This window comes from Ornithorhynchus anatinus, chromosome 20 (assembly GCF_004115215.2).
Source record: "Ornithorhynchus anatinus isolate Pmale09 chromosome 20, mOrnAna1.pri.v4, whole genome shotgun sequence".
NCBI classification, from domain to species: Eukaryota; Metazoa; Chordata; class Mammalia; order Monotremata; family Ornithorhynchidae; genus Ornithorhynchus; species Ornithorhynchus anatinus.
In genome coordinates this window covers 7,215,505-7,234,871 of record NC_041747.1, presented here as the reverse complement: position 1 = coordinate 7,234,871, position 19,367 = coordinate 7,215,505, and the positions used below count along the sequence as shown (strand labels likewise).

At 45.3% G+C, this 19,367-nt stretch overlaps 2 protein-coding genes across 2 annotated transcripts in view; one reads left to right on the top strand and one right to left on the bottom strand.

Annotated features, from left to right (window-relative positions):
* Window positions 1–394: 394 nt before the first annotated feature.
* CKAP2 (cytoskeleton associated protein 2) lies at window positions 395–16,560 on the bottom strand. Its single transcript, XM_029048535.1, has 10 exons — window positions 16,308–16,560; window positions 13,295–13,426; window positions 9,960–10,047; window positions 9,469–9,547; window positions 8,434–9,332; window positions 7,352–7,550; window positions 5,819–5,989; window positions 4,828–4,897; window positions 3,235–3,511; window positions 395–2,753 (listed from the first exon to the last, which is right to left on the bottom strand). Exons 1-10 carry the CDS (start codon window positions 16,558–16,560, stop codon window positions 2,498–2,500), a joined length of 2,424 nt encoding a protein of 807 aa, XP_028904368.1. The 3' UTR covers window positions 395–2,497.
* The window catches only part of VPS36 (vacuolar protein sorting 36 homolog), a 28,989-nt gene continuing 26,149 nt past the window's right edge, over window positions 16,528–19,367 (top strand). The window contains exon 1 of the mRNA XM_029048262.2: window positions 16,528–16,654. Coding sequence (XP_028904095.1) covers window positions 16,559–16,654 — 96 coding nt within the window. The 5' untranslated portion in view covers window positions 16,528–16,558. The remainder of the gene's footprint in view (window positions 16,655–19,367) is intronic.

Here is a 19,367-nt window from a genome sequence, read left to right as displayed (position 1 = left end):
AGTGCTAGGCACATAGTAAGTGCTTAACAAATACCAACATTATTAAACATTATTATTACTACGTGCCAAGCAGTGACCTCATCTGTAAAATGGGGGTTAAGACTCTGAGCTCCACCTGGGGCAACTTGATCACCTTGGATCTACCCCAGCGCTTAGAACACTGCTTGGCACATAGAAAGCGCTTAACAAATACCAACATTATTACTAATATTATTACTCTGTGTCAGTTTGTTACACAACTCCAATTTATCAGACTTCAGCTCCGCTCTACCGAATGAGAACAAAACAAAATAGGAGTACTTAATGGGCAATGAAAGCAATTGTGTAATTTTCCCTTTTAAATTTGTAAAATGGCTATAAACGATGACAAATTTAGTGACAAACAATTACAGGATTGTCAATTATAATACGTTTATTTGAAAAAGCAACCGCCTGAATGAGGATTAATGGTTTACAGCTACAATTACTATACAGTAACAGACTTTACACGCTATGAGCTATCAAATCCATTTCCTCCTCCCGTTTCCCTCTTTATTTCCTCCACCTTGCCCTCATTCCCTCTGAGCTCCTCCTCTAAGTGGACATCCCGTTTCTGGCGATTCAAAATGAAATTTGGGCACATTTGCTTTACAGCCAAATTGGACTGCTGGTTGCAAAAGACTTCAAGATGAATCAAACTTCCAAACTCACCTGGGCCAGATGGCATTTACTGGCTTCTCTCACTAACATTTTCCACTTTCTTCCTATTGCCAAATATACTGTTTCTTGTCTACAATTTCACTAGTCAACACTTGTATGCCCAAAGGATTTATGATCCTGAAGTAGCCCAGTGAAGATTTCTAAAGCAAATGCAGTTGGGAACCTATAGGGATTTCGTTAGTTTAAAATTGGTCTACTTACAGTTCCCCAAAATACAGAGTGGGGAGCTGAAGAAGGACACCTTTTTAGTTCACATAGAAACTGCAGGGCGAGAAAACGTTACTGCTGAGCTAAGAATTGAAGGCTTGAGAAGTTATTTCTTTATTCTCCCCTTGGTGCATGTCGCTTATTAATCCTGCTACACTGTGCCCTAGGGGAAACATGACTGGAAGGGGAGAGAAAGAGCGAGAAAAAGTGAGCAAGTGGCTCTGCTCAAGCCACTACCAGGATTATCAATTGCACCGCACAGGTTCCTGATTTTGGATTCTCAGGGCCCAGGATCAACTGTTGTTCTCGATGGGAGACTCCATAATCATCATCATCACTACCAATAACAGGCAAACTAGTATATAATTCACACACGCCCAATGTGAAAGGTCATTTGAGAATGAGGCTCCTATATCTCTTTCTTTTGGGCCTGAAAAAACATGTCTTTCTAAAGATAATTAATAATTATGAAAAAAAATAAACATAGCACATCTAGGGGCGATTTATTAAAAATTGTTCCTATAGAAAGTCAACCTGGTAGAAATAATAGCTTCTAACCTGAAAAATTCATTGAATACTTTAAAGGTTTTTAACTAAAGTCCACCTTGACTTCAAATTATGGGCCCCAGCCCATTTGTAAAACTGGCTAGGAAATTCACAAGAAACTACGGTAATTAGAGACTTCAGATCCAAATATTCTAACCTTTATGGATATGAAATCAATCTACATAAAATCAAGTGGATGCTCAGAAAAAACCCTCCCCAACTTGCATGGGGCTGGATAGTTTGGTCTGAGCTAAGACAGAACTCCTTGAATTGAGAAGTTGTGGCATCATCAATGTTTTTATCAGAAAGTGATTTTATTGAACACAATGGACCATCTGCTGAAAAAAAAAAAAGCCACAGTACTACAATATCTGTATGCAATTCTATATTTTTAAAATCTCAGCATACTGTCAGCTTGGGGAATATTAAGTGCTGGAACTGGCTCATTAGTACAAATGATAGTATTAAAGTTAGCATAAAGATTAGTGTTATGCTAGTATTTTTTTTTAATAAATCCCAAGTATACTGAATTTTCCCCTAGGTTATTATCAAAAAGTACATTTTACTTCTCAAAGATGCTAGATTGGCCAGGAGAAAAGTCTCCTTTATGAACAACCCATTCCTAAAATGCTATATGCTTTAGCCCTGTCCTCTTGATTAATCTGCCTCATTCCCTCCAACTTTAGTTTTGCTCTTTAGAAATTCTGTCCAAGCAAACCATTCCCAAGTTAATGAATGAGGATGCTTCTGGCTTAAACTATTTCACAACACTTGCTGCAAAGAAAACTAAGCAAAACAGCAGAGTAATATCAGTCTATGCACTAAAAAGTCCCCATCCATCTGAAATAAAAGTAGAGTTGTAAGTCATATTAAGGGCGTTGTTTTGCTTAGTGACCATGCAATCACCTATTCTCATACTTGGAAGCAGATACCTAAAATGTCTAGATATTAGCATTTATGCCAATTCTACATACTTATGAAAAATACATATCCAACAGACCTCCAAGATTTTTTTTTCTTAAAAAAGATATTTCTTGCCAAACTTTCATTCTTTCTGTGGTTCTTCAGCTTCTGTGTCAGTTCCGGGCAGTGCAACATTTTGCCGGTATATAAAACAATTGGTTTCACCTCCCAATTCTGCCAGTTGTTCCAAAGAAGAAACACAGGGATAGTGATCCTTTAACATGGCTGGTAGTTTACAGGTCTTGTCCTGAAGACGGCGAGACCGCCTCACAGGGGTGAGGAACTTCAAATCTTTAACTGCAGAATCCGTTTCTTCCAACTGCATCTTCTTCTTCACGCTTGAAGGGAACACACACATTAGCATTTATCCCTGTGCCAAGGTATATTCATGCACAACCTTAGGAGCAGCATGAGCAGAGGCCTGGGAGTCGGAAGGACCTGCTTTCTCATCCCGGCTCCGCCACTCATCTGCGGTGTGACCTTGGGCAAGTCACTTAACTTCTCCGGGTCTCAGTTCCCTCATCTGTAAAATGGGGATTAAGACTGTTAACCCCATGTGGGAAATGGACTGTGTCCAACCTAATTAGCTTGTATCTACCCAGTGCTTAGTACAGTGCCTGGCACATAGTAAGTCCTTACAAAAATGGAACTCCTAACATCTCCCGAAAGAAACAGTTCTCATTGCAGAACTAGCTTTGAGCCAAACAACAAAGATAGAGAATGAACAATTGCCAACTGTAAAATAAACAAATGTTGGAAGTTCACCTCTCTATGAGGCATTTGGGAAAAGCCTTAAATTTACCTCCTAATTGATCTTACCTCTGCAAGTATGGTGTGGTCGACACATTGTATTTAACTAAGAAAGCTCCGTCAGTTTCTCTATCGGGAGTCTTCAAACTGTTAATGGAATCTTCTTGGGTACCATCATCCTGCTGCTCCTCAGATTTCATGGTCACTCTCTTTCTGGAACTCTTATTTTTCATTTTCAAGTCTTTCTCCTCAGACTTCAAATTTGCATCAATGTCTCCTTCATTTGCTACTTCACTGACTTCCTTAATTCCTTCTTCAGTTGTATTAATCGCGTTAACACTCTCCCCTAGAGAGAACAGGTTTTCAGATGATGCCATAAGCCAAAGTTAAAACATTAAAATATTTCCAGTCAAAGTCATACAAGGGCAGACCAGATTTCCAAAAAGGACAAAGAGGATCTAAGGGGAACCCCAGAATCATCCAAGAGCTCTTCACTGTGCTTCCTGAAATGCATAGCTACTGACTTAAATGCATATCCTCAATCCATTCCCTTAGCTCCACCCAAATATGATTTAAAAAATCATATTTATTAAGTGCCTATTATGTGCCAGGCACTCTACTAAGTACTGGGGTAGATACAAGCTAAACTAGTTGTGGTTGTTGTCAAATGCTGTCGAGTCATTTCTGACCCATGGTGATTCCACGGACACATTTCCAGAACGTTTTATCTTCATCGTCTGGCATGTAGTCCATAGACCATAGTTCTTGGTTAAAAATACCAAAGTGGTTTACCATTGCCTTCTTCCGTGCAGTAAAAACTTGAGTATCTGCTGTTGTCTTTGATCAACAATTTAATCACTTGACTCTCTGATGCCCTGTTCCCCAGCACACAAGTCTTTAATTTTTTTAGTCTCAAGAAGAGGAAAGTCATCAAGGAAAGATGTGGTTCTTACTCCCATTGAGAAGGGGAGACAGGAGAGTCCAGGGACATAAAGTCTGTTTGAACCTGAGGCTCTAGGGAAATCCAGTTGCTGTTGGTGCTCCAGAATTCCCTGCCTGTTCTACCCATTTCTCTGCCTTGGGTCTCGTTCCATTTACATTGCCTCTGAGCTGACAGTTTCATAGCCCTTCTCCTTCCTAAAATCCAGGAACACTTTAATCAAATATATTACAAGCAATAGGCAGGCTCTTGGCTGCAAGCAGCAGTCACAAATCTGAGTGACACCAAAGGATATCAATCGTTTTAGGAGGTTGTCAATAACTAGAATGAGGTCCCTTACAGCGGTTGAACAGATTAACACCCACACTTGTTTTTGCTAGGTCATAACCTGTTTCCATTAAGAAAAATAATGCCTAGAATTTCACCAGACTTCAATCAGTGGTATTTATTGAGGGCTTACTATGTGCAGAGCACTGTACTATGAGCTTGGAAGAATACAGTTGGTTCCCCGCCTACAGTGCGATTATAGTTTAGCGTTTTACCATTTGTACCCAGTCACTGTAAATGCATTCCTTCCTGACTTTACTCTGAGGTTTTGGGTCTTGCCAAAATGTGTCTATTCATGGGCACGATCAGATAAAAATCAAAATGGAAGGAAATTTTAATAAAGAACTAGCCCAAGGGTTATTTTTCAGCATGAAAAACAGAAGTCTCTAGCTTACCAACATCAGTCTGCGCAAGGTTCTTCTTCTTTAGAATGTCAGTAACTGTGTGCCGCAGCTCTTCAATAGGCTTAATACAAAGAATTACTTCTTATAACGCAGCCAAAAACCAGACAGAAAAATGGACATTTTCAAATAGTAATTGAGCTGCTCAACTTGTGAATGTTTACACCATTCTGAGATTTCAAATTCTGAAATCTAAGGCACAAAACTCCATTTGGAAGACAAGGACTTCTCACGGGGCGACTTTTTTCTTGATTCAAGCTGGCACATATAGAACTGCAGCTACCAAATAATGACTAAAGCATTCAAATACATGAAAACATTCTTCCAGATCAATGGGTTTCCTAGGGGCACCGCCAACCATATGACATAGAAAGGCATTCAAATGGTTTCGGTGTAGAGTAGCAGACTGTATCATTTAGTTTCTGGTAAATTTCAAGCTAATATTTACTGCTACCTTCAAGATGGTTATTTTTTGATAGCTCTCTTCCTCACCACCCCCACCCTTCATGTTCCCTCTATTACTGACTCACATATTCTCTGGATTCCTCCATTTTTAAAATTGGCTAAAACAACTCTTTTAAGTGTTCTCATAGAGTGGAAAGACAAATTAATTTGGCCTTTGTTTCCAGAGATGCACTTAAAAGATGACTGCATTACTCAGTCACACAAAGTCACACACACACATGCACCACACACACACACACACACAAGGCAAACAGGGCCACTAACTGAGGCAGATCAGGATAAAGACAGGATCTTCATAAACTAAAGAAATTTTTTTCATATCCTAAACATTGGGAATGACTGCATAACATTTTGTTGCATCCTAAGGACACATGGCTCAAATATTTGCATCACTTCATTGTTCACCGCCTACTTTATTTTTTAAAAGAAAAAAAAGCATTAATGAATTTATCCTTCAGTAAGGAAGTATTGGTTGTAGACCCCGACTTTGTAACATAATTCGATCCATTCCAGTTCTCACCTTAGCCCCTGCCAGCAAGGCCTTCTCATAAATGGAAATGAGATCTTCAATAGGATTTGTGATCGGTTCAAGTCGTGCGAGACATACCCAGTATTTGACCAGTTTTCTGGCATCGGGAATATTTTGAATAACCTTGTCCAGTATGTCGAGTACTTCTTCTCTTGGACATCCCTGAAGTTGGGGAAATGCAGTAAGATAAATGTCTCCATAACATGCTTCCAACTGTCCATTTACTACACTACAACTGGTATAAGGAATGTGGAACATAAGTGAAAGTCCCTGATGATTCCCTTTTCTCCCCTCTCAAAACTTCTCCCAGAGGAGCTCACAAACTAAGGAATTTAAGTTCAATTTTCTCTTTCCACCTTATATTCTGATTTGTTTAGACACATGGACTATTAGAGCACAGAGCACAGTTCTGAGCACTTGAAAGGAAGAGAGGTAGTTCAGCAGAAACAAAACAGAGCCCTCCTTAGCCTTCTCTTCTCGAGGCTAAATGGCTCTGGCTCCTTGAACTTTTCTTTAGGTGGTCTCATCTATTAAATAATTTTTTTCCCCACTTCTCTAGGTCCTCTAATAAGAACTGAATATGACAGCCTCTTGGATGACATAGCGCAACCACCAAGAATAATAGGTTGGCTTTTAAAAATCCAATCATGTTGATGGCTTATTCAGCTTCAGAGGCTACCACTTCCCTTGCTTCAGGGAGTAAAGTGGAGCACAAAAGTTGATCATTCAAGCCCCATTGGAGTCAGAGGAACTGGATTCTAATCCCAACTCTGCCACTTGTCTGCTGTGTGACTCTAGGCAAGTCACTTCACTTCCCTGGGCTTCAGTTACCTTATCTATAAAATGGGGTTTCCAATACCTGTTCTCCCACCTGCTTAGACTGTGAGCCCTAAGTGGGACAGGACTGTGTCCAACCTGAGTAACTTGCATGTATTTAACCCAGAGTTTAGTTCAGTGCTTGGCACATAGTAAGCACTTAACAAGTACCATAATTATCAAGTATTATTATGTGGGGCAGGGTTTTTTCAGACTGTGGTTTGTAATTTACAAGATTTCTTGACTCCTAAGAATTTCTAACCATAAGTGTTAGTAGAGGCAAAATAAGCTACATTTTAAAACAATTTTAAAGATGGAAAAATAAGTTATTCTAGAGATGGCTATTTATAAGACATCCTCAGTGCTTTTAGACTGTGTTAATGCTAAATTCTCTCCCTCTGAACTGTATGCTCCTTGTGGGCAGGGACTGTGTCTCCCCACCATTGTACTGTACTCTCCCCAGTGTTCTGCACTTAGTACAGAGTACAGCACTCTGCACACAATAAGTGCTCAAATACCATTGACTGACTGACTGTACTCCAAACTCTTAAAATCTTGTGAGGAAAAGATAGATTTAGGGCCACCAAAAAAATGTGAGAACCCCTAAAATGTTCAAAAGCAAAAGATGATCTCCCAATTGCTTGGTAGTTTAAATCAATTGTAATACCAGTTGTGTTATACAGTAAATATTGAAAAAAATCTTGTTACCTCATTAATTAACTTTAGGCATTCAGCAAAAGAACTGTTAACTTTTTCAGTAAATAATACTTGCTCCTCCTCTTCTACAATGGTGGTCCAGAATGACTCCACTTGTTGTTCTTTCGGCTCAGATTGAGCCGGCGGCATAGAAATAGGAGGTCTTTTTAACACTTTTCCCTTGGAAGCTTTCCATTCAGCCAGGCGAGCTCTACAATTAGAAAAATATTAACTCAGTATCTCCTAGACTCAGTTTGGTTTTCCCTAATCTTTTGGCCAGGTCTTGAATGACCTGATTTCCGAGGGTTCATTATCTGCTCAGAGGGCAGGCCCCTAGGCCCTTAGAAAACTAGCTCATTCAAGCTGTACATTTCAAAATTAGTTATCGTGAGCCCAAATCAACCCCAGCCCTTGGCACAAAATATGTGCTTCCTAAATGCCACAATAATAGTACTAATATTGTCAAACATCTAAAATCTTCAATAAGTTATTGAACACTCCTGCACACCTATCAGGAGTCTGTAATCACGGGCAACATTCATCATGCCACTGACCAAGAGGAACAGCAGAAGAACCAAGAGAAAGCTGGTCCAGGAGAAGAGGCCTTGTTGACCTTTGACTTTCCACGACGTCCCACCCGCTTTCTCCCTGGCACTCCTGCTTCTTCTCCCCAGAGCTCTGTGGTCTGCCCTGCCCGGGGTCCTTAGACTGGTATCAAAATTTAAATTTTTTTCAAGAGACCCAAGGAATTCCCAAATAGAAAAAGCACTTGTAAGCACTAGTGAGCACTTGGTCTTGACACACAGTAAGTACTTAAATACTATAATTACCATTATTATTACTATTATTATTAGAGAATTCCAGTTTATACTGCACAAACAGTGCTTTAGTTTTTAGGATTTAGGTCTGTCTTTCCAAAAAGATCGCTTTCGAATTTGACAACCTTACACTGCACACCACAGTCATCAAATGCTCATGCCCCAAAGACAGCTTACAGATTCGTCCTATGCCAATATACGGTTCTCAAAACTGAATATGACATCATCCAACAAATCTTTAAAAACAACAACAACCCAAAAAGCAGTCATTTTTACCTTCTCTCTTCTGCTGATTCTTTTGAGAGAGTAGACCTCCGAATGCCCATTGATTTTGCCTGCAACGTTGAAGGAGCAGGCTGGGCTGGAGCTCTGGATGTGACAGGCACTGCTTCCTTTTTTCCCAGCCCATCTGAGGCATCGGTCTTGGCATTCGCCAGAGCCGGTTTTCCTGGTGGCGGTCGCTTCTTGACATTAGACAGAGTTGGCTTCACCTGGGATGCAGGTGGCCCTTTCTTGACAGTAGATGGAACTGGATTTGACAGTAAGGGCCTTTTTGTATGAGGCTCTTTGGAGGCAGTGACCTGGACAGAGGCCCTATGGATGGTTTGTTTTGGTATCGGGTCAGGGTGGTTCCTAAGAGGAGGTCTCACGAGAGATCTGATCTGGGAGGAGCCGATGCTCCCAGATTTCGTGGAAATAGCCTCATTTGAGATTCTTCCACCTTTGACGGCACCGCCGCTGGCGGAGGGAGGTCTCACCGCTGGCTTAGAAACGATGGCCGAAGGCGTCGCTCTGGTCAGAGAATGCTCATCCTTGCGTGGTGGTGGCTTTCGAAAGGAATTTATTTTAGATTGAACCACCTTGCCGCGATAGGAGCCAAGCACTGGTTTCTTTGGCAAGTTAACATCAGATTTCAGCTTTTCCGCAATCAGCTGTTCCTCTTTTCGATTTCTTTTAATCAAAAAGGCCTGACTAAAGGACATACGTTGAACTTTGGCATTGTTCTCCTCAGTGAGGGACACTTGAACAATCTGACTGGAATCCCCAATATTTTTTGAGCTTAGAGCTGCAGATGAGTTGGTCAATACAGTAGTGGCTTTTAAAGGAGCCCCATTTCTTTCCATGGTCTGGCTGTTTTTGTCCAGCTTTGTCCTGTTAGTATTTTCTTTATCTTCCTGAAATGAATTGAGAGAGATTAGTTCCTCACATTTCTTCACTTCCATTAAAAAGAGGCCCAGGTTAAGAGATAGGAGCAAGGTAAAGAACAAAGCGGAGGAAAGCAGAGATTTCGATACAAACTTTGCAACTTACCATTTTGGTTTTAAGCTTCAGAGCCTTCGTTGCCATTTGGTTTTTGTTCTCACTTGCTTTTTCCTTCCAATTATTGTTGCTTTAAAAGAAGAAAAAGGATATCACTTTTTTTGTTTCTCTGGAGGAAGCATACAGGTCTAAGATGCCTATAAAAGTCTATGGAATTAGGAATACACCGTTTGGCCAGAACAGATGTTTTTAACGTTTTGGTTTGGAAAAAGGTGGCAAAATAAGGGAATGCCCTTCCAATAACCTGGCACTGTCTGGATATGGTATGGAGCAGATCAGGAATTAGTGTGCAGCACAGCTTCCAAGTGACAACTGACAAACCTTCAACAGGAGTGCAGTCAAAAAATAGAATCCTCAAAATCCATACTTAGGGCTCAACATCAATTAGGAATACTATCAACATAACGGTGTTTTTTCAAGATATACTTTGTCCGACTAGTTGCACAAAACAAGTGAATTAAAATAATTATGTTTCACCTCACCTGACTTTTATCTGCTTTTCCTGCCTATTTAAGCCAGAGAAGGTCTTCCTCCGTGACAGATATTCCTCAATTTTTTGCTTTCTTTGCTCTAATTGAAAAAAAGAAACATGTACAAATTATGTTTACCTCCAAACAAGTACCTCAGCACAACCAAAAGACAACAAAATAGGACACTCCCATCTTAAATACAGTACCTCTGAAGTCAAGTTGGCAAGGCTCACAGTAGGATAAAAGTTAGGGTCTCATAACAATCATGATTAAAGAATAATTCACTAATACTAGAGACTTTAAAAAATATTAGTTAAGCACTCACCTTGTGCCAGACACTGTATAAACCTCTGAGACAGATACAAGCTAATCAGGTAGGACAAAGTCCAGGTCCCATAGAGGCCTCACAGGGAGAACAGGCATTGAAACCCCATTTTACAGAATGAGGTAACTGAGGTCCAGAAGCAAAATGACTCGCCTAAGGTCACACAGCAGACAAGTGGCAGAGCTGGGATTTGAACCCAGGGCCGTACTCTATCCAATGGGCTCTGAAGGTGAACGTCAGGTAATATCATCCCTCAGGAGCCTCGGTGGCCAGTGGCAGAGACAGGAGCCCGGATGCCCCCTTCTACTGGAATTTCACCCGCAACAGTCTGCTGTGCGACTTTGGGCACATCACTTGATTTCTCTATGCCTCAGTCACCTCATCTGTAAAATGGAGATTAAGACTATGAGTCTCCTGTGGGACAGGGACTGTGTCCAACCTGAGTAGCTTGTATCTACTCCAGCACTCAGAACAGCGCCTGGCACATAGGAAGCGCTTAATACCATTAACAAAGCAAAACAAAAAAAAGTCACCCGCCAGGACAGGCTGGGAAAGCAATAGGGCCCGAGAAGGCCCCCAACCCAGATCCCTCCTCCGTCTCCTGCTCTCTGGAGCAGAGCAAAGTGCTCCCAATCAGTGGTGCTGAGGAGTAAGGGGAGATGAAGGTTAAGGGCCTATATCACTTATGCACTTGAGTCCCATCCTCCATAAGCACTCAGGTACTCACCCCACAACACTTATGCACATATTTTTAATTCTTATCCCCTCCCCGGAATTTATTTTAGTATCTGTTTCCCCCCTAGGTTGTAAGCTCCTACTGAGAGCTCACCTCCTCCAAGAGGCCTTCCCAGACTGAGCTTCCCCTTTTCCTTCTGCTCTCTCTCTGCCCCCCCTTCACCTCCCCTCAGCCCCTTTTCCCCCTTTCCCTCTACTCCTCTCCCTCTCCCTTCCCCTCCCCTCAGTACTGTGCTCCTCCACTCAATTGTATATATTTTTTATTACCCTATTTATTTTGTTAATGAGATGTACATCCCCTTGATTCTATTTATTGTTCTTGTTTTAATGAGATGTCCATCCCCTTGATTCTATTTATTGCTACTGTTTTTGTCTGTCTCCCCCGATTCGACTGTAAGCCTGTCAGTGGGCAGGGATTGTCTCTGTTGCCAAATTGTACATTCCAAGTGCTTAGTACAGTGCTCTGCACCTAGTAAGCGCTCAATAAATACTACTGAATGAATGAATGAGGGCAGGGATTGTGTTTATCAATTAGTTTGCACTTTCCCAAGGGTTTAAGCACTGTGCTCTGCACAGAGTAAGCACTCAGTAACTGAATGCCAGTCAATCGAGGGTATTCACTGAGTGCTTCTCTCCCGTATGTCAGACAGGATAAATCAATTAAATGTATTTATGGAGCCCTATTGTGTATTGACGTCTGACTCCCTCCCTTTGCTCTTCCTCCCCGTCCCCACCGTGCAGCCCTTTATTTATATATCTGTAATTTTATTTAATTGATGTCTGTTTACTTGTACTGATGTCTGTCTCTTCCCCCTCAAGACTGTGAGCTTGTTGTGGGCAGGGATTGCCTCTATTGCTGCCCTGTACTTCTCCGAGCGCTTAGTACAGTGCTCTGCACTTAGCAAGCGCTCACTAAATACGATTGAATGAATGCCTCCCCCCCTACACTAATAATAATAATTATAATGGCGTTTGTTAAGCGCTTACTATGTGCCAAGCACTGTTCTAAGCGCTGGGGAGTATACAAGGTGATCACTAGACTGTGAGCTCGTTGTGGGCAGGGATGGTCTTTCTTTATTGCTATATTGTATTTCCCCCATTGCTTAGTCCAGTGCTCTGCACACAGTAAGCGCTCCATCGTTGGGCAGGGATAATAATGTTGGTATTTGTTAAGCGCTTACTATATGCAGAGCACTGTTCTAAGCGCTGGGGGAGATACAGGGTCATCAGGTTGTCCTACGTGAGGCTTACAGTCAGTCTTCACCCCATTTTACAGGTGAGGTCACTGAGGCCCAGAGAAGTGAATGATAATAATAATAACGTTGGTATTTGTTAAGCGCTTACTATGTGCAGAGCACTGTTCTAAGCGGTGGGGTAGATACAGGGTAATCAGATTGTCCCACGTGAGGCTCACAGTCTTAATCCCCATTTTACAGATGAGGGAACTGAGGCCCAGAGAAGTGAAGTGACTTGCCCACAGTCACACAGCTGCCAAGTAGCAGAGGCGGGATTCGAACCCATGACCTCTGACTCCCAAGCCCGGGCGGTCCCTATCAGTTGTCCCATTGTACAGTCCAAGCGATTAGCACAGTGCTCCGCACTTAGTAAGCGCTCACTAAATACGACTGAATGAATGAGTGGAAATACTATGGAATGAATGGATCCCGCAAGCGCTCAGTACAGTGCTTCGCCCGCGGTAAGCTCAGTGGAAAGAGGCCCTGCTTGGGAGTCAGAGATCATGGGTTCGAATCCCACCTCTGCCCCTTGTCAGCTGTGGGACTGTGGGCAAGTCACTTCTCTGGGCCTCAGTGACCTCATCTGTCAAATGGGGATAATAATAATAATGTTGGTATTTGTTAAGCGCTTACTACGTGCAGAGCACTGTTCTAAGCGCTGGGGGAGATACAGGGGAATCAGGTCGCCCCACTTGGGGCACACAGTCTTGTCCCCATTTTACAGATGAGGTCACTGAGGCACAGAGAAGTAAAGTGACTTGCCCACAGTCCCCCAGCTGGCAAGTGGCAGAGCTGGGATTCGAACTCATGACCTCTGACTCCCAAGCGCAGGCTCTTTCCACTGAGCCACGCTGCTTCTCTAGGCAGTGGGGGATGAAGACTGGGAACCCCACATGGGACAACCTGATGCCCCTGTGTCTCCCCCAGCGCTTAGAACAGTGCTCTGCACATAAGAAGCGCTTAACAAACACCAACATTATGATTATTAAATACAATTGAATGGAGGCACAAGCCTGGAAGGAAAGCGTGACCCCCCTCGCCCCCCGACCCACCTCTGAAGGAGGGCTGAGCCCTCTGGCTGGCGGGCAGCTGCAGGGCGTCCAGTACGCTCATAGTCGCCAGGGCGCGCGCAGCCCCCGGCTCTTCGGTTTGAAGCCAGCGACCGCGAGCCGCCCGCCCATTGGCTCCACGGCGACATGAATGGACCAATGGGGTGGGCGGCCGGCGGCGGGGGGGCGGGGCTGCCCCTCGTCTCGCGGCGGGCGGGGATGGACCAATGGGGAGGGCCGACGGCGGCCGGGGGGGCGGGGCTCCGCCTCCGGTCTCGCGGCGGGCGGGGATGGACCAATGGGGAGGGCGGCCGGGCGCGTGGCCCCGCCTCTAGTCTCGCGGGAACGAGCGCCGCGTTTCAAACCTAAAGAGCCGCCGGCGGGGGGCGCCAGCCTCTCTAACGGCTCGGGGGTGGGGGCAAGGACCTGCCCACGGCTCCAAGGACACCAATGCTGTGCAAGATGCCCGGGATCCCCCTGTCATTGTGATGGCGGCATCTGCCACCCTGCATTATCCCATTCTTTATGGCCTTTGTTAGAAAAGCAGCGTGGAAAGAGCCCGGGCTGGGGAGTCCGAGGTCATGGGTTCGAATCCCGGCTCTGCCACTTGTCAGCTGGGGGACTGTGGGCAAGACACTGCTCTGGGCCTCAGTGACCTCATCTGTAAAATGGGGATTGACTGGGAGCCTCACGTGGACAACCTGATGACCCTGTATCTCCCCCAGCGCTTAGAACAGTGCTCTGCACCTAGTAAGTGCTTGAACAAATACCAACATTATTATTAGAGAAGCAGCGTGGCTCAGTGGAAAGAGCCCGGGCTGGGGAGTCCGAGGTCATGGGTTCGAATCCCGACTCTGCCACTTGTCAGCTGTGGGACTGTGGGCAAGTTTTCTGTGCCTCAGTTCCTTCATCTGTAAAATGGGGATTAAGACTGTGAGCCTCACGTGGGGCAACCTGATGACCCTGTATCTCCCCCAGTGCTTAGAACAGTGCTCTGCGCATAGTAAGCGCTTAACAAGTACCAACAGTATTATTATTATTACTTCACTTTTCTGTGCCTCAGTGACCTCATCTGTCAAATGGGGATGAAGACTGGGAGCCTCACGTGGGACAACCTGATCACCTTGTATCCCCCTAGCACTTAGAACAGTGCTTTGCACATAAGCGCTTAACAAATACCAACATTATTATTATTAAAAAGCTCTATTGGGGGTCAAGCATTCATTCATTCAATAGTATTTATTGAGCACTTAATAGGTGCAGAGCACTGTACTAAGCGCTTGGAATGGACAATTTGGCAACAAAGAAAGACCATCTCGGCTCAATGACGGGCTCAAAGTCTAAATCGGGGGAGGGAGACGGACAAAAACAAGACAATAACAACAAGCAGCGTGGCCTAGTGAATAATAATAATTATGGCATTTAAGTGCTCATTATGTACCCCGGACCTATAATAATAATATTTATTAAGCGCTTACTTTGGGTTAAGCACCCTTCTAAATGCTGGGGAAGATACAACATAACCAGGTTGTCCCCCTTGGGGCTCCAGGCTTAATCCACATTTTGCAGATGAGGTTACTGAGACACAGGGAATAATAACAATAATAATAATGGTACTTAAGCGCTTGTTATGTGCTCCGGACCTCTACTAATAATAATGGTATTATTATTATTTATTAAGCGCTTACTATGGGCCAAACACCATTCTAAGTGCTGCGGAAGATACAGCGTAACGAGGTTGTCCCCCATGGGGCTCACAGTCTTAATCTTCATTTTGCAGATGAGATCACTGAGGCCCAGAGAACAATAATAGTGGTACTTAAGCGCTTATTATGTGGCCCGGACCTCTAATAATAATATTATTATTATTATTAAGCGCTTACTATGGGCCAAACACTGTTCTAAGTGCTGGGGAAGATACAACGTAACCAGGCTCCCCGTGGGGCTCACAGTCTTAATGCCCATTTTGCAGATGAGGTCACTGAGGCTCAGTGAAGTGACTTAAACAAAGTCACACAGCTGCCAAATGGGGGAACGGGGATTAGAAACCAGGACCTTCTGACTCCCAGGCCCATTACCTCATCTGTAAAATGGGGCTCAAGAATGTGAACCCAATGTGGGACAGGGACTGTGTCCAACCTGACTAACTTGAATCCATCCCAGGGCTTGGCATATAGGAAGCACTTAACAAGTACCATAATTATGATAAACATAATATGATATTACTATTAAGATAAGCAGATCCCCCCCAATTATTATTAGTTACAAGATCAACAGATTCTCACATGAGGGGTCACAGACTAAGTTGGAAAAGGAATAGGTGGGCAATCTATTTTGCAGATGAGGAAACTAAGGCACAGAGAAGTCAAGCGACTTGCCCAAGGCCACACAGCAGTAAGCGGCAGAGGTCGAATTAGAACCCAGAACCCAGGTCCTCCGACACCCAGGCCTAGGCTCAGGTGGAAATGAGGCCATGCTCTTTGTGTCAAGCAGCCCGTGAGCACTGGGGTAGAACCAAGATCATCATGATGGATTTCATTCATTCAATAGTATTTATTGAGCGCTTACTATGTGCCGAGCACTGTACTAAGCGCTTGGAATGGACAATTCGGCAACGGAGAGAGACAATCCCTGCCCATTGACAAGCTCACAGTCTAGAGAAGCAGCAGAGCTCAGTGGAAAGAGCCCGGGCTTGGGAGTCAGAGGTCAGGGGTTCGAATCCCCACTCCGCCACTTGTCAGCTGTGGGACTGTGGGCAAGTCACTTCACTTCTCTGGGCCTCAGTGACCTCATCTGTAAAATGGGGAATAAGACTGTGAGCCCCACGTAGGGCAATCTGATGACTCTGTCTCTCCCCCAGCGCTTAGAACAGTGCTCGGCACATAGTAAGCGCTTAACAAATACCAACATTATTATTATTAATCGGGGGAGACAGACATCCCTGTCCCACCTGGGGATCTTTAAGGGCGGGGATTGATTGCACGATTCTATTTTTCGCAGAGCTCCTCAACCTCACTGCTTGTCTCTTGACCAGAAAATTCAGCTCCATCCAGCTCTCGCCGGGGCAGCCGGCAGGGACCGAGAAGGTACGGGAGCCAGGCTCCAAGTCCGGGGACGTGCAGCGTGATGGGGTGGAAGGAGCAGGGGTTTGGGGGGTCAGGGGTTCGAATCCTGCTGTGCGGTGGGAGCTTGCGCAAAGCAATGGAGGCGTCGGGGGGCGGGGTGGGGTTAGAGGACGGGGGGCGGTGCCGGCCGGGGCCCGTGGCCATGGATCGGTTCTCGTGGACGAGCGGGCTCCTGGAGCTGCCCGAGGCTTTGGTGGTGCAGCAACGCGGGGTTCGCCTTTACGACGGCGAGGACCAGGTACCCACGACCCCGGGGTCCTGCCCGGACCGGCCCAGCCCCCCCCTTAGGACCCCCCCCCGGCCCTCCGCCCCTTCCCCCCTAATCGCCGGATATCTCCATTTCTCCCTCCTCTTCCGTCCCCTCCCCTTCCTCCCCCTTCCCCCTTTTCGGTTGCCTTTTTAATAATAATAATAACGACGGTGTTTGTTCAGCGCTGACTAGGTGCACAGCCCTGTTCTCAGCATTGGGGGAGGTAAAAGGTCATCAGGTTGTCTTGACCCCCGTTTTCCAGATGAGGGAACTGAGGCCCAGAGAATAATAATGCTGGTATTTGTTAAGCGCTCACTAGGTCCCGAGACCTGTTCTAAGCGCGGGGGGAGACACGGGGTCATCAGGTTGGCTCACGGTCTTAACCCCCATTTTAGAGATGAGGGAACTGAGGCCCAGAGAATAATAATAATGTTGGTATTTAAGCCCTCACTAGGTGCCGAGCCCAGTTCCAAGCGCTGGAGGAGACACGGGGTCATCAGGTTGTCCCACTTGAGGCTTACGGTCTTAACCCCCATTTTAGAGATGAGGGAACTGAGGCCCAGAGAATAATAATGTTGGTATTAAAAGCTCACTAGGTGCCAAGCACTGTTCTAAGCGCGGGGGAGACACGGGGTCATCAGGTTGTCCCATGGGAGGCTCACAGTCTTAACCCCCATTTTAGAGATGAGGGAACTGAGGCCCAGAGAAGTGAAGGGACTTGCCCACAGTCCCACAGCTGACAAGGGGCGGAGCCGGGATTCGAACCCATGACCTCTGACTCCCCGGCCCCGGCTCTTTCCACTGAGCCACGCTGCTTAGCCATGCTGCTTCTGCTCTTCTAAATGCTATTTTTTTAAAAAACCCTACTAGGTGCCAGCCACTAGACTAAGCACCGAGGTAGAGTGAGCTGATCAGCTTGCACGCTGTCCGTGTCTCTCATTCATTTATTCCTACAATCCTATTTATTAAGCGCTTACTGTGTGCAGAGCACTGAGCTGAGCACTTGGGAGAGGACACTAGAGCAAAACTGTAAGATTGTCAACTCCTGGAAGCTCCCTGTGGGCAGGGAAGGGGGCTGTTGATCGCCACGTTGAACCCTCCCAAATTCTTAGTACAGTGCTCCGCACCCCGTAAGTCCTCCATAGAAATGTTAGTGCTCAAAAAATATGACGGAATGAACGAATGGATCCAGTCATTTTTATTGAGCGCTTGCTGTGTGCAGAGTGCTGTGCTAAGCGCCAGGGAGAGCACACTCTAACAGCGGAGATCACTGGCTTCAATCCCATTTGACAAATGAGGTAACTGAGGCCCAGGGAAGTGTAGGGATTTGCCCAAGGTCACGCAGCAGACCGGAGGAGGAGGTGGGACTAGAACTCAGGTCCTTCTGAGCCCCAGGCCCGGGCTCTAGCCACTAGGCCACACTCCTTCCCCTTTGACACCAGAATCCGTGTTCATCGTCCTCGTAATGATGCACTTACTCAGTGCTAAGCACTGTACCAAATGCTGGGGTAGATAGAAGATAATTTAGCAATGTGCAGATTTATTGATCTGTGTGCAGGCTTACATTAGACTGTAAGCCCGTCAATGGACAGGGACTGTATCTGCTGCCGATTTGTACATTCCTAGCACTTAGTACAGTGCTCTGCACATAGTAAGTGCTCAGTAAATACTAATGAATGAATGAATGCAGAGGTATTTGAGTGCTTCCTGGGTGCAGAGCACTGTTCTAAGCATTTGGAAGAGTACACTGATGCAGAGCTGGTAGACAAGTTCCCTGCCTGCGATGAGCTTACAGCCTAGAGGGGGATACAGTAATATAAATAAATAAATTATGGATTTATAGATAAGTGCTATGGGGCTGAGGGAAGTGGGGAATGAAGGGCAGAGCATGGCTTCTAATCTCAACTCCACTTTCCTGCTGTGCGGCTTTGGGGAAGTCAGTCAACTTCTCTGTCTCAGTTTCGTCATCTGTAAAAATGGGGATTCAAAAGCCACTCTTCCCCCTACCTGCACTGCGAGCCCCACAGTGAGCAAATCCACGTGCCAGGGTGAAGCAGAAGGGAGTGGGAGAAGAGGAAATGAGGGCTTAATTGGGGAAGGCCTCTTGGAGGAGATGGAGCGGGAGGGAGTTCCACGCCAGAGGCAGAAAGCGGACAAAGGGTTGGCAGTGAGATACCAAAACAAGGAAGCACTTATTAAACCCTTGGCAGAGTAATGATAATTTGTTAAGCGCTATGTGCCAAGCACTGTTCTAAGCGCTGGGAGAGATACAAGGTAATCGGGTTGAGGCTCCCAGTCTTCATCCCCATTTTGCAGATGAGGGAACTGAGGCACAGAGAAATGAAGTGACTTGCCCAGAGTCACACAGTTGACAAGTGGCAGAGGTGGGATTAGAACCCACGACCTCTGACTCCCAAGCCCGGGCTCTTTCCACTGAGCCGTGCTGAGTACAAAACAGTAGAGTTGGTAGATCCGTTCCCTGCCCACAAGGAACTTACAGTCTAGAGGGGGAGACCGACATTAAAATAAATTACAGATAGGGGAAATGGGAGAGGATAGGGAATTGTACCCAAGTGCTGTGGGGCCAAGGGTAAGTGTCAATCGCGTGATTAAGGGGTACAGACCCAAATGCACAGGCGATGCAGAAGGGAGGGCCGACAGAGGAAATGAGGCTTTGGGGAAGGCCTCTTGGGAAGAGATG

Coding starts and splice junctions, on each gene's coding strand:
- CKAP2 (XM_029048535.1), bottom strand. CDS start 16,560: ATGGCCACGGGCCCCGGCCGGCACCGCCCCCCGTCCTCTAACCCCACC. Junction 7,551..8,433: donor GAATCAGCAGAAGAGAGAAG/GTAAAAATGACT, acceptor TTCTAATTGTAG/AGCTCGCCTGGCTGAATGGA. Junction 4,898..5,818: donor CCTTGCTGGCAGGGGCTAAG/GTGAGAACTGGA, acceptor CTTTGTATTAAG/CCTATTGAAGAGCTGCGGCA.